The sequence below is a fragment of the Anabrus simplex genome, chromosome 2 (assembly GCF_040414725.1).
Source record: "Anabrus simplex isolate iqAnaSimp1 chromosome 2, ASM4041472v1, whole genome shotgun sequence".
In the NCBI taxonomy this organism is placed as follows: Eukaryota; Metazoa; Arthropoda; class Insecta; order Orthoptera; family Tettigoniidae; genus Anabrus; species Anabrus simplex.
This window is the reverse complement of record NC_090266.1, coordinates 288287026-288302640: the sequence shown is the minus strand read 5'-3', so window position 1 is coordinate 288302640 and position 15615 is coordinate 288287026. Positions and strand designations below refer to the sequence as shown.

Here is a 15615-nt window from a genome sequence, read left to right as displayed (position 1 = left end):
GCTGCAAAGGGCTAAGTTGAGAGAAAATATTTACTTATTCTGAATTAGACATGGCTAAACCATTTAATGGCCAGTGGAGAGCTATTCTGTTTTAGTTTTACTAGACTCCCTTACGTCATAATGCAGGATGACATACGGTAACAATAATCTTCATCTTCATCATCTTCTTCTTCCTCCTCCTCCTATACCCTGATGGGATTGTGAGTGCAACAGTTTTACATCCAGATGTCTTTCCTGACATCAACCCTGATGGGATGTATTCAATTATTTCGTGTTTCTATGGTAAGATTCAATGTATATTTTGAAGAAAACTATGTTTCTGTGGTGTACTGGCATTGTAGACAATCCTGGCATGAAACTTGACATGCAATATAAACAGGAATACTTGATATTAATAGGACAGGTAGCATTTCAAGATTATTTGTTATTGGTAAACTTCAATTTGAGAATACACACACTTACAGTTTCATCTGCTGTTGCAACAAGAGAATCATTTGATTATTCCTATAGTTGTTGTTATAGCTCAATTGCACCTGTTATGGGATTAACTAAGTGATAAGGGTGATTTGAATGTGTTACCATAGTTTGCTTCTTTAGAACAGAGTGTAGCTAGAATGGCAAAAACATATGATTGAATGATTGCCACTGCTGATTCTAATGTTATTAAAGATATTTAAGCAGTAAGTACAAAAGTGTTGAGAGGACCAGAGAAGGGCCAGTATTTCCAAGTTGATAGGAATACACTTTCAACTTTCAGTTCCTTTTAGGCTATAGCTGCAGCACGAGCTACCTTGAGCATTTTGTATGTGAAGATTATAGAGCAAAGTCAATTGGGTCGGAATTCACAATTGTCCTACTTTGAGCAGGGACAGATTACAGTGTATAAAGAAGAGGGATTGTCTTTCTGGGAAACAGCAAGGAAAACTGACAGATAATCTACTATAATATACAATTTCCTGAAGTTAAAGGAAAATAATGGAAAGAAAGAAGCTGCCTGGAAGATCACACAAGCTGACACCTAGACATAACAGATCATTTATTAGGAAGCTTACTGCTGATGGAACATTGTTGGAACCAGAGGCATACATCACACTCTTTCAGCTCATGCTAGCTTGTTGATGATGAGGTAACTTGTACTAGGTGAGCTGGAGGTTTGTCAGATCATCTGAGCTAATTCAACTTACCATGAACAGCACAGAACACCAAGCTGGAATAGAGCTGTCAGCCAGCATGCTGGTTTTGACTAGCCACAGGTAATGCATAAGCTACAATCCGAACCTGTATATTTATATGACTAGGTCAGTGTTTAATTTCATCCAGGACATGCTTGAACAGCATTCCGACACCTCCCAGGAATTTCTTTCTGAACAGTGTTTTTAAGGGAATTGCTCAATAAAAAATTACTTGAACATGTATGTTCATACATGTTTCATCATACATGTTTCATACAGTTTTATCACGAGTTTTCAAATATCGAAACTTGTTACATTTGAAGGGGATGGGGTGGCGGCGTATGGTTCAAAACGGGGGCAAAATGTGAGGGTATGCATTCTGGCACCTAAACTTTTAGAAATTAAGCACTGGACTAGGATGCTAACACTTGGTGTAATACACACTCAGTTTCAAGCTTATAATATGTTAATGACACAAATAATCTAGCAGAACTGTAAAAAGTGTCACTATGAAGAAAACATTTATTTCTACTTGAATAATTGGTAAATGTGTGTCTTTTTCGAGGAGGATTAATATATTTCCCATAAAGATGTGCTCTTGGTATATCATAAGGCAACAAACTGGGATGTGTTGGGGAATGTTGGTCACTTGTTGTACCCACCTTTACCCTGAAAACAATAATGCATAAAGTTTCATAAAGTAAGAATGCAGGGACACCACACTTATTCATAGATCAAAGCACAAATGAGTACAGAAGTGAAGTGGTATAGCTTTACAACATAATTGTGGCACTAGTAGGTCATTTACATTATGAGAGCTAATTGTAGCACTTTCTTCGATGCTCATTAGTGCTCATTTGCTGAAATTTCTTTTGGCAAAAGCACTCATTACATGGATAGCTAAAATTTTGGTGTTTCAATGACATGTTATTATCTTTACAATTGCCAGGTGTTGTATTTACAGAATGCCCCACAATTGAAGCCAAAAAAGCTTGTCCCATATTGTCCCCATAAAGGACAGCAGAAGTCCCATCTTAATAGACCAGTAAAACAACCAATCATTTTTACTTTTTCCTTATTTCATTCACTAATATCATAAGGATATCCTGTATGTAGAAACATTGCTTCAAACAACAATACATAGGAAAATATATCATATAATCCAGCATGTTGTGTTATCATACAAAGGTCGATCAAATATAAACAGAATTTTTGTTCCTGAACAACAACAGTTGGTAGTACTGGCCCCACACTTCTGCTGTGCTTAGGCAGGACCATTAGGAGTGGGGAGTGCGTGCTGTTAGATATTTCCCATCGTTTCATCAGTAACGCTCACGATGTCGGGGCAACAGGTGCACCCCTGCACTGCACAATGCATAATTATAAAATTTCTTGCTCGTGAAGGAGTTACAGTGGTCGAAATTTGCCAGAGATTGACTGCACAGTTCGGCGATCAAACATTGTCAAGGACACGTGTGTTTGCCTGGCATAAAAAATTCAAGGAAGGATGAGAACATGTGGAAAATCAGCAACACGATTGCACAGCAGAAGTGTGGGGCCAGTACTACCAACTGTTGTTGTTCAGGAAATGAAATGTCGTATGGCTTTTAGTGCTGAGATATCCCAGGAGGGGTTCGGCTCACCAGGTGCAAGTCTTTCTATTTGACTCCCGTAGGCGACCTGCGTGTCGTGATGAGTATGAAATGAGGATGAAGACAACACATACAACCAATTAAGGTTAAAATCCCCTACCCAGCCGGGAATTGAACCTGGGACCTCCTGAACCGAAGGCTAGTACGCTGACCGTTCAGCCAACGAGTCGGACATTTGTGCGATTAAATACATTATTGACGACGATCAATGAGCGACAGTATCAGAAATTGCAGAACAAGTTGGAATCAGTTATGGGAGCTGTCAAGCAATCATTGCAAACAACCTACAGTTCCATAAAGTGCATTCCAGATGGGTTCCTCGCCTTTTGACCGAAAATATGAAGTTGAGACGTTTGGTGATCTGTCAGAGGCTTACAGCAAGGTTTGCGGAAGAAGGTGATGCATTTTGTGTCGGATCATCACCTGCGATGAAACACGGGTCCATCACTACACTCCTGAATTCAAAGAAGCCAGTAAAGAGTGGTGGAGGAAAGGAGAGGCAGCACCAGTGAAAGCCAAGACTTGACTGTCAGCTGGCAAGGTTCTTGCAACCTTTTTTTATCGGTGAGGCATTTTGCTGATTAATTCTTTTGCATGAGCGATGCACAATCAATGCTGCTGTCTACTGCGAGCTGTTGAATAAGGCGAGGGTTGCATATCGCTGCAAAAGACGAGACCAGCCGATTCGACAGGTCATCCTCCTCCACGACAATGTGCGGCCTCGTACTGAAGCTCTAACTGTCTCCAAGCTACAGGAAATGCACTGAACTACACTTGATCATACTCCTTACAGCCCAGACTTGTCGCCCTGTGATTTCCATTTGTTCGGACCTTTTAATGAAGCTATAGGAGGGCAACGATTTGAATATGACGAGAGTGTGAAAGAGTTCATGCGCAACTGGCTGGTGACACAACCCTGTTCTTTTTATAATGAGGGCATCAAAAGGCTGCCCATACACTGGGACAAATGCATTTCTCAAACAGGAAACTATGTGGAAAAATGAGTATGAACTTGAATTCTCATATTGTAACAATGACTCAGTGTGTTTATAGGAACATGGGAATATAGTCTATTTTCTTGGTTTGCATCTGCAGATGACAATTCTTGCAAATCACACACACAGTTTGTAATAGAGAATTTTCTTTTGCTCACAAGGAGTGATATACAACTATTCCTACTTCCCTGTTTTTAAGGTGTCCACCAGGGATTTTATAGTCCGACATGTTTGATTGAGTGATGAAAAATAAAGTGAAATTGCCTTGTGTTTTTCAATGAATGAATTTAAATAAAAATTAAATCCTATTTATATTTGATCCCCCCTTGTACATGGCCTTGATATTCATATTCTTCAAGCATTTCATTCCTATTTGCTGGTAACTGTACAACACAGAATGAATACATTAGAACCCAACTGCAACAAAGCAATGACAAACTTGGTAACTCTAATTATCTTGCCATTACAGAACTGGATTGGCACTCTCAGCTACCAGGTAACCACATGGCACATTGATACTATGCATAGGAGCTAGCTCAGCTTTCTGTAATGTGTTGCGCATGGCATTCAGGGTGTTACATTGAAGAGCTAGTTTACCAGCACCAAGCTGGCATGAGCTGAGAGAGCATAATGCATGCCCGTGACTGGAACAACTATCAAAAGATCGCACTTAATGGTGTGCAAAGTCTACATTATCAAGGATGGTCAATCAGAGCAACATTTTGTAAAACAAGGGAAAAGGAGAAGCAGCCTTGTATAATGGTAACACATAAGGAGAACACAGTTAAGTGAGCTACAGGGCATGTGACTTGGAAGGAGGAGTGGAAATCTGTGATCTTCAGTGATAAAAATAAATTCTATTTAGATGGTTCTGGTGGTTGGTCATACTACAGGCATGACCTTAGGAAAGAAGAGCAGATAAAGTATTTTCTAAGGGACAGCAAGAGCAAAAGTCTCTGCTGGTATGAAGTGGATTTGGTTATTGAGGGAAAACAGATCTTTCTTCCACCTCAGGTCATATTAAAGTCTCAGACTATCAGAAACTGCTTGCAGACCAACCTATACCAGTTGCAGATGAGACTGGCTCAGATTTCTCAGTGTTCCAACAACACAGTGCATCAATCCATTGTGCCAGGTTAACCAAGATGTGGTTTGATGTAATCATGGCCAGCCATTTCTCCAGTCCGATGAAAATTTGCAGGGCTATATAGGAAGGAAGGAAGGAAGGAAGGAAGGAATATGATGTCAAAGAACTGAAGGCAACTATAATTTCTCTATAGATGATTAAAATTTCACTGTTACAGAACCTTGGTCAATACATCATAAATTTTCAAATTCAGTTTTGGTCTAAAGTTTCAAGAGATTCACAACAGCGAGGAAATCAAGTTTACTACTTAACCAGGAAACTTGTTTATGAGGCATTAAGAATAAGTGATCGTATCATCTTTTGCAACTACAATTACTTTTGTTTTCAGATACTGGTGTATATTATATCAGTTATTCTGTATTATTTAACTGTCCTGTAAAGTTTATAAACCTTTACTGCAAGTAAATAATTCTTTTTTCCTTTTCTCTCAATTGTTATTAGATAATCTAATCATTTTGCATAGTACCTTAGTTGGCAGATGATGTGTTGTGTGGAAATGAGGAGACATGTATTAAGACTAACAAAATCCCAGTCCCTGAGCCAAAGAAATTAACCAGACACAGCTAAATTCCCTAACATTCCTGAGAATCGAACCCAGGACTCTCTGAATCGAAGGTTGCAATGGTGACTACTCAGCCAAAGAGACAGACATTAAGAGGCAGGCAGACATCTTACAGGCAATTCAGTCACAGCCTCATCTCAGTAATTCCAGTTATTTTGTGTAATTTGAACCACCAGTAGGAAAACTCTATTTAGATTCAACATTAAAAGAATGTGTAGAAAATTATATTTAGATTCAATATTCAAAGAATGTTTAGCCTTTCAGAACTTGGCTATCAACTGCGACACCTCAAGGATTGCTCTTGTGTGCCTGTACACACGCATAATCCCTGAACATACACATTTACCAACACCTAAGTATTTAAACATTGCTTCTCCAAATGTTGCACATTTTATGATTGAACACCAAGACTGCATTAAAGTATTTTGATAATAGAGAAGAATGCAAATTAAGCTGTGTTACTGATGCATTAGTAACATTGCACTTTTAAGGTAACTATGTGAACCATTCAAAGCTATTCTTCCTTTCAATTTGGAGGTATAGATTTTCATTCTTAGGAGTTGAATTACTCCTTTGAACAACATCAGCTTCAAACATTCAGGGTAATTAAATTAAACAGAAGAGGAATTTCCTTACTGTATCCAAAGTTCACGTTGACGTAATTCTCGAATCCATCGTACCAGTCTTCAACATCCTTTAGAATATCTGATTCTTTCCTCAGCTGTTCAGCAAGTTGCTTTATTTTTGGTATTTCTGCACTGTAGTTAAGGCTTCCAAAGAAAACTCCTGCATGTTGTCCCATATCAGGGTAATAAGTAGATTGTTCTTTGATGAACTGGTAAAGATGTGTTCTCTCAGGTAAGAACCACACAGGGTCAAATTTCTGTCTCAGATCCATATTTCCTTTAATACTGATTGCAGCAAAGCCAGCAGTTAGTAGGACAATGAAAACCTAGGTTATAAAGAAAGAAAAGGAGTTAGTTAATACATAATAATAAAACATGTAAAGTATTAATGTGTAGTAATGTTGGTTTACTCAGAAGTCGTAACTTTTAGTGTTGCCTAGTTCGGGCATTTCAGTTGGTCAGTATGTCATAAATTTTCAAATTTAGTTCTGGTCTAATGTTTGAAGAGATTCACAACAGTGAGGAAATAAGATTACTACTTAACCAGGGCACACCCCCAGGGTACCGAAATGGAGAAAAATAAAATGGAAATAGGATAAATCTACATCTGTTCAAGTTCATCATTCATATAGTTTACTCATTAATGCTCAATGGTTTTAATTCATTCTGGGAGTTAAGAGTGCTTCAAATCTGTACAACAATAATTTCTAAAAGTACTGAAAATATTTGTATGTACGTAATATTTTGACAAGTTTATTTCATAACTTACACTTGAGTTAATTTTGAGAAGTTTATTTCATAACTTATACTTGAATTAATTTTGCCTGGGTCTAATGATGATTGCTTGACAACTGAAGCAAACCCCTTTACATATTTATCTATATATTTAAAATGCTAGGCTGACTTTTGTTACAGTGAGTTTGAGAGAATGCCTGAACCGATTGATGAAAGCTCTTGGCCTATAAATTTGCAGAGTGTCTTTAAAAGAATAAAAATTTCTTAATGTATATTGGCCAAAGCGCTTGCTAGTACTTCAAGGCAGCCTGAACCATAAGGGCACTGAGGCATGTGGCATGATAGAGAAGGTGGAAGGAGGTAAGCATGCATACGCAATCAACTATACTTTGGCTTCTTCCAATTCTAGCCTGTGTTGGCCGAGAAGTAGCTTTCAGTGCAATTTTGCAGTCTCTTAAGTAGTTCTCCCAATATTTGCTAGCTTGAAGTGATTTCAGAGAAATTTTAACTTTCTTGTGTCGAAATTTTAATACCGAGGCTGTGAACTTCTTCCATTCCAGTAGTTAGTTAAGTTGGTCTAATGTGTCAAGAGATTCACAACAGTGAGGAAATCAGTTTACTACTTAACCAGGGCACACCCCCAGAGTACCAAAATGGAGAAAAATACTAATATGCTAATTTTCAATTTTGATTTGGCCGACATGGTACTCATAAAAAACCAGGAACAACTTTCAATTATTAATTAAATCATTGACGTACTTCAACAAAACAACACAATGTCAAGAATGCATTTTACATCGGTGGTACCGGGGGCACTAGAAATTTTTTTTAGAATATATAATACAAAAGTGCTTGAATTTAGGGCTTTATGTTATATGAGTAATGTGGACAGGAAGAGCCGCTGTTTTGCTGCTCAGCGGTTGAACAGTGCACATTACATTAAAAATTCAAATTCCAAAGCAACTGACAATATTCGACTAACATGGCTCAATGTTGGATAAAGCACAATGGCAAATAGTCATTCATTAATGTGTGTGAATTGTCTTATAAAATATATCATAGGTAACAACATTCCTTTCCTTCTGGTGCAAAAATTATTGTTCTTGTGGGAGACTTCATAAAGGTTTTGCCTGTTTTGCCACATGTTTATTGCCAAACAAATATTTACTTATAATTGTATTAAATACTCTCCTCTTTGATCCTTTTTCAAAATATGCTGCTTAGATAAAAATATGCTGGCAAAACCACAAAAATAAAATAAGAACAAAGAATTTGATGATTTTTTTGCAAGAAAACGGTAACAGAGACTACCGCTCTGTAGATGGTGATGGATCAAATGTTACTTAACTACCAGCCAGAATTTTAGCACATGATGATATCATGATTGAAATTTATAGCAAAACGTTCACTTCTGCGAAAGATGTCATCATTTTTTTGAATGTTGCCATTCTTCATTAATTTGAAATTCATTGGGCTTATACCCGGTAGTTCAAAACCATACACTGGAGTCAACAGATTAATACTGAAGATGAAAGCTAGCTACTTCAATTTCTTACATAATTCCTGAAATAATGGTTTGCCTCCACACATTCTTATTCTAAAAATTGGAGTCATACAACACTTACGCTCCTTAGAAATCTGAACATTTCCAAACACCTCCTAAATGGAATCAGATTAGGGCTGAATTGTAAAAGGTATGTTTGAAAATTGCTTATATTATTTGGAAATAATAAGTGGAGATAAAGCTGGACAGAGAGCTCTAATCCCTCAAATTGTCTTAACAACATCCAATAAAACACTTCCAGTTTGTTTTAAAAGGCATCAATTTCCAATTCACTTGGCATTTTGTATCACGATCAATTTTCAGCCATGGCCAGTTAAATGTTGCAATGTTAAGAGAGGGATATTTTAAAGTTGCAATGGTGCCAAAAGGTAATTGTACAAGGAATGCACCAAGAAATTGCCTGCACAGTTTGGGTCCCGTAGCTATCAGCTTGCATTCTGGAGATAGTGGGTTCGACCCCCACTGTCGGCAGCCCTGAAGATGGTTTTCCATTTTTTCCCATTTTCACACCAGGCAAACGCTCGAGCTGAACCTTAATTAAGGCCACAGTCACTTCGTTCCCACTTCTAGCCATTTTCCATCCCACTGCCGGCGCAATGTAAAGAAAATTGTAAAAAATAAAGTACAAGGATTGTCGTATATATAAGGAAATCCTTCAATAAATATTCACCCCAATGATCATCATATCTTGATGGGTTTCAGTTAATTTTATTTATTAATCTGTCTAAAATTATAGGTGACCACAAGGATCCAGAATACTACAGCAAGTTTATACATTAATAGTCTACAGCCATTAGGAATGAAGGTGAAATATTAAAACACACACACACGCACACGCACGCACGCACACACAAAATTCCTCAAGACAAGGGATCAGTTGGGTTGGATGGTAAGCAAAGTATTTCCTTCAGTGTACATTTGATCATTTTATCTGCATCTTCCAAGAATTTTCATGGTATTGTTTTGATTGGTATCATTTGTAAGGGGTATATGAGAGTTGGACAAATTGAGGCAGTTAGTATCCAGAACTTCTGGTCCGGATGAAGAAGTGGAGTGGACATGAGTAATTCTAGTTGGTTTTTGAGGTCGTGAAGAATAGCCTAAGGACTGAAGACAATTCTGGACATCAGAGGTAAACTATCGTCACTGGGCAAGTTGGCTATGCAGTTAGGGGTGCGTAGCTGTGAATTTGCACCTGAGAGATAGTGGGTTCGAATCCCACTGTCAGCAGCCCTGAAGATGACTTTCCATGATTTTCTGTTTTCACATCAGGCAATTCCTACAATTCCTTGTTAAATTCCGTATTACTTATTAAATAAGCATCAATTCCAGGTGGTTATTTAATAATTAATTTAATTTAATTTAATTTAATTTAGTTTAATTTAATTTAATTTAATAAATGGCTGAGAATATCCCAGAGGATGGGACGAAACGTGTCCCACTAAATTTTAATTTTATTTTATCAAGCAAATACATTGTTTATAGTATTCAAAAGGTGTCATTTCTATCAAAATATTTAAAATATATTTAATCACCGCCTTTAAACTGACATTTTTTTTTTCATACAATGCCTTAAGGATAGTAAACTATGCGCTTCAGCACTTTTTTCTGCTCTCCTGCAAAGTTGGTGAAATATCACTTACGATTGTTTACCTCTGATATCCAGCAGTAAATCAGAAAATCTGACACCAAGGTACTTCATAATTTTGCCCACAAAAATGCGTTTTACATTGAAGTCGTGGTACACTTCAAGGTCGCTACTGGTAAGCTATTCCCATATAAACAATCTGTTATTGGAAATTACACATTATTTCCAGCTAACTTATTCTTGGTTGTCGGTGCTTCACCTCAGTATGCCAATTTGGGCTCATCAGTTGGTAACTAGCAAGTCTACCAAGGTGCATGGCTAGTGCATATAGTGGACGCTAACTAATTACAAAAGTTTTCATTCCATTCCCTGAAGGGTTACAGTGGGCCTCTTCGAGGGTAACGCTCTCTCTCTTTAAGGCCAGGAAAATTTGGAGCAGTGAAGGTGATGTATGGAGAAGATACAAGGTGAGGTGTTTGGCAGCCGTGGCCTGAACAAATGGACTGCCCCCGCATTCACCTTAATGCAGGAGAATGAGAAACCAGGGAAAACCATTCTCACGACAGCCAACAGTAGGAACCAGCCCTCTCCGTCTCCCAAATACAGAGGTGGAAAGCCATGCTCGCTGCTCCTTTGGTTGGTTGGTTGGTTGGTTGGTTGGTTGGTTGGTTGGTTGGTTGGTTGGTTGGTTGGTTGGTTGGTTGGTTGGTTGGTTGGTTGGTTGGTTGGTTGGTTGGTTGGTTGGTTGGTTGGTTGGTTGGTTGGTTGGAATGAATGCAGAGTTGTTGACCTAGCAGAGGCGAGTGAGCAAGAAGAAGTTGGTTCATTCCTGCTCCCTGCTGAAGCAGTGAGCAGATGGCCCACAAGCTGAAATTTGCAGCTCTTTGGCCAGTGCAATTGAATTTTAATTTTTGAAAACTTTTCCTCTTTGCGTATGTGTATTACATAATGTACTTAAAATTTTTTATTTATGTATTCTGGTGCAGAGGGAACCACAGCCCTGCAAGACAGACCCCAGAGCATGCACACACAGCACTCACCGTAACAAACCACTGTTACCCCTGTTCATTTTCAAAGAATGCAAAAGAAGGCTTTATGCCCATTGATTTGGCACTTTATTTACAAGGTAAGGTAAAATTACAAAAACTAACATAAGATTCTGTGCCTTGTTGTGACTATATATATGTTGCCATTGATGCTTTCACGACCTGTACTTATAGACATGGTACTCTATAGGCTTTCGGGCTTATGCCGTGTCAAGAAAATAAGGTGAAATTCTTAACATTTTGCAGAGAACTGTGCTCTGTGTCCTCAGAAAAAATCTCAACTGTCCACGAGAAAGGCTTCTTAAACAATGACTCTTTGAATTTAGACGTTATAATAGAAGTGGAAATGGTACGTTCATTCGCCACCAGATGGCTCCCAAGACGTGCCACAATGGTAGCGTTCGAAGCCAAAGCTGACCGAACCATCAGAACCAGTCTAAGCGGTTCACATAATGTGTGTATATAACATATGACACTGACAGATGTATGACATAGACACAAGCCTGGAATGAAACATCTGGCGACGAGGAACATACGAATTTGGAAAACCGAGATGAAATAACAATGGTGAAGGGACAGGGAAGGGAACTACCTACGTAAATTCTTAATGGCTGGCAACCAGGTATTACTTAATTGATAGCCGGTGTCCCTGTTGAAATTGTTAGGATTTCTACGTATTTCCACAGCTTCCCATATAATCCTGGACCTGTAGTGTCTAGTGTGGGTAAGAGCTCGAGCATCTTGGGACATGACATCATGACCCGATGATAGAGCATGCTCAGCTATTGCCGATTTGTCTGGTTGGTTGAGACAAATATTACGTTCATGTTCTTTGATACGGGTACCAATGAACCGGCATGTTTAGCCGATGTATACCTTACCGCAAGTACAGGGAATTTCGTATACCCCAGGATGTAAAAGTGGGGACAATTTGTCCTTGGTTTTACTCAGACTGTGAGCAATTTTAGTGGTGGTGTCAAACACAGTTTTTATATTGTGTTTACGGAGGACCTTGGCAATTCGATCTGTGGTGTTGTGAATGTAAGGCAAGTAGGCAATTCTCTTCACTTCTTCCTTCTGTGAGCTTTGCTTGGTCGTTTCCCTATTTCTAAACCACCTAAATCAGCAATGTCCTTCAATAAAATTCACTATGGAGATGGAGTTGGACGGATGCCTTCCTTTCTTGGATGTTCTAGTAAGAAAGAAACCGGATGGCTCCTTAGGACATACCGTCTCTCCTAAGCCTCCCCACACAAATCGCTATCTTCATGCAGATTCTCACCACCATCCAGCACAAAAACAAGGCATTCTCACGACACTCGCCAAGAAGGCGAGACGAATTTATGAGCCATCACAAATCCAGGTGGAGATGGACAACCTCAAAGTCACGTTCAAGGGTAATGGTTACAGTGATTTGCAGATTCATAGAGCACTGCATCCCAGAGAAACGACCAAACAAAGCTCACAGAAGGAAGAAGTGAAGGGAACTGCCTACTTGCCTTACATTCACAATATGTACAATCTTGATGAGGAATTGTAGAAGTCTTCTTCGTAAGAGTGTTAGCAGTTATAAGTACTAGATAATAGATTACTTTTATTAGCAATCATAATTATAACAGTGATAATTACAAGAACAGAACTTCAAAAAATGCAATTTTCAGTTATTTATAAGTGTTGCAATAATAATAATAATAATAATAATAATAATAATAATAATAATAATAATAATAATAATAATAATTATAATAATAATAATAATAATAATAATAATAATAAGAAGAAGAAGAAGAAGAAGAAGAAGAACGTTGGGGTTTCAGCCTGTTCCCCTATCGGGCGCATCCCAGGTGGCGGATCGGGAGGCTCGCCGGACTTGTCCGGAGGGTTTGAGGGAAATAAAATACCTCTCACGGACCAAAAACAGGCACAGCTCGCCAATATCTTCAGCAACCTCTGAAGCTCACTAATTCAGTTGTAACTATGATACTGACACAGATCGAAGTCCCCAATACTTTTAACTTGATAGCATGATGGAATCAACCTACAATATAACTACCCCAGGCCCTAGTAGACATACTAGTTTTTCTCGGTCATCGGATTCTGGGAGACCGAGAACATCATGCGGGAATGTATCGGAGCTTCCCAAATCTCTTCGCTCAAAATGCAAAACTTTGTTTGATAGTCTAAACATCAACACACTTCGGAAAACTGGGAAGTTAAAACAATTAACAGACATGTTAGATAATAATAATAATAATAATAATAATAATAATAATAATAATAATAATAATAATAATAATAATAATCTGAAGAAGAAGAAGAAGAGGAAGAAGGAGGTACACAATTTAGGTTTCAAATCCCATGGAATTAAAATAATGCACTTATATAGTACGAACACACACACATACAAGAAATGCATATTCCAATTATAGTACGGTAACCAAAACATGCTAACCATCACAATATTGAGAAATAATCTCGTTCCTAGGACCAAATGATTTACAACTCAACTGTCCATTGTAAGCCTACTTAGTTACACTGACTGCCGAGAGTTATAAATTGGCTCGAAACTTCAGTATTTAGAGTTCAAATAAGGGCGCTGTCTTTGTTGTTCTCAGAATGGATTAATTACTTCAACAGCCTTGTTGATTGTTGTGAGTGGCAGAAAGAGATGGTTATTATTGGAAAAGCTTGGGAAACCCACATTATTTCAGAAATAACTACCGTACTCCTATTGACGAAAGAAGTTCTGCACTACAACAGCCTAAGTTTGGAATAATACTGTGTTGTGTGCTGTAGCTTTATCAATATGTAAAATCACTCTTCAGCTACTGAAGTAAGAAACAGTCATTGGCCTCCCCGCCCTGCGGGGTCTGCAGGGTCCTTATCGCTGCCACTGCTGGGGAGCATATAGTGGAGACCACTGTGTATGCTACTTGGAGCCACAGGTAGTGCCAATGCACTCTTAGAGACTTGGTCTCTCTTATAATTATATGCACTATATGCACTAGCCATGCATCTTGGTAGGTGTGCTAGTTACCAACTGATGAGCCCAAATTGGGGAGAAACACTGGCAACCAAGAATGAGTTAGCTGGAATTTTTTTATAATTTCCAATAATTTACCATTTATATCAGAATTATTAATTTACTCATTCTGGATAAATATTTAAAGTTCCCCATGGGAGTCTAAATCTATATCATCCGATGGCCTTGCAGGCATCAGTTTTTGTAAAATAGACCAATTCTCTCATAGTGCATTGGCATTGCCTGTAGCTCTAAGTAGCCTTCACAGTGGCCTCAACTAGCCTTGATTAGCCTAGATGATGAAAAAGTATTTGATAAGGTCTGGATATTGGGCCTTATTTACAAGCTTCGTCCTTTGCCTCTTCCTATCACAATAATCCGTTTTCTTGCAAATTTCCTTCATTCCCACTCCGCTCAAATTACGATTCATAATACTCTATCATATTCCTTTCTTCTCACAGCAGGAGTAGCCCAAGGGAGTCCTCTATCCCCCATGCTGTATGTCCTTTATGTTACAGATATCCCTCAACCATCCCCTCCCATTGGACTATATCAGTTTGCTGATGATACTGCAATACTTGCCCTCGGAACTACTCTTCAATCCATACAGTATCACCTTCAATCCTATCTAGATGAGCTTGAAGAATGGCTTAATCTATGGCAAATAAAAATTAATATAAATAAAACCCAATTTATTATATTCAAAAAACCGTAAACATAGATACCAAGGTAGTAATCAAATTTACCTCACACTAAATAATCAAACTCTCACAGAAACCTCTACGCTTACTTATATTGGTGTCACATTTCAAAATAACCTAAAATAGAATGTACACTTGAACATAATTTATCAAAAGGCACCCCGCAGTTTTCACCTTATACAATGGTTGGTCGGTCATACCTGGGGTTTAAAAGCACCGCAAATTATCAAACCTATAAAGCTGTTATTTGGCCAGTAATAACCTATGCCTTCCTCTCCTTGATTGCAGCCTATCTCCTCCAATACCTCGACCTCCTTAAACTGGACAGAAATGCTACACAAGTAGTTTACAGACTACAACCAGAAACAAGAATCGAGATAATAAATGACTTCTATACCTTCCCAATGATCCTTTTCCATCTTCACTCTCTTTGACTTCACTACCTTGAAAGATGTGTATTCCGTAATCTTCCCCAACCACTGGAAGCACTTAGCTTATACCCGCTCGCCAACACTATCCTTCACAATCAGCCAACTCCCACGACAAAACACCTATTTCCTCCACCAACCTCTGCCCACCCATAAATATTATTTTATTAATAACCAATATGACAAGTCACTGCAGATACCACATGCCTGGGAATGATTCCATCTTTGGTTTGCTGGCTACCTTACAGCGATACCACCGCCATCTCGTATTGCAATTGCCAACTATGTACTACACACTAATTCTCAAGCGCTTTGATGACATGAGTATGTTTATGGACATGATACGGACAATTTTACAACGTCGTCATCAATTGGTC

General features: G+C 38.4%; 1 protein-coding gene across 3 annotated transcripts in view; it reads right to left on the bottom strand.

Annotated features, from left to right (window-relative positions):
• LOC136864060 (patched domain-containing protein 3) overlaps positions 1-15615 on the bottom strand; it is a 752635-nt gene that overhangs the window by 123323 nt on the left and 613697 nt on the right. For all 3 annotated transcript variants that reach the window (XM_067140595.2, XM_067140594.2, XM_067140596.2), the window contains one exon: positions 6165-6480. In XM_067140595.2, the coding sequence (XP_066996696.1) occupies positions 6165-6480 (316 nt within the window). The remainder of the gene's footprint in view (positions 1-6164; positions 6481-15615) is intronic.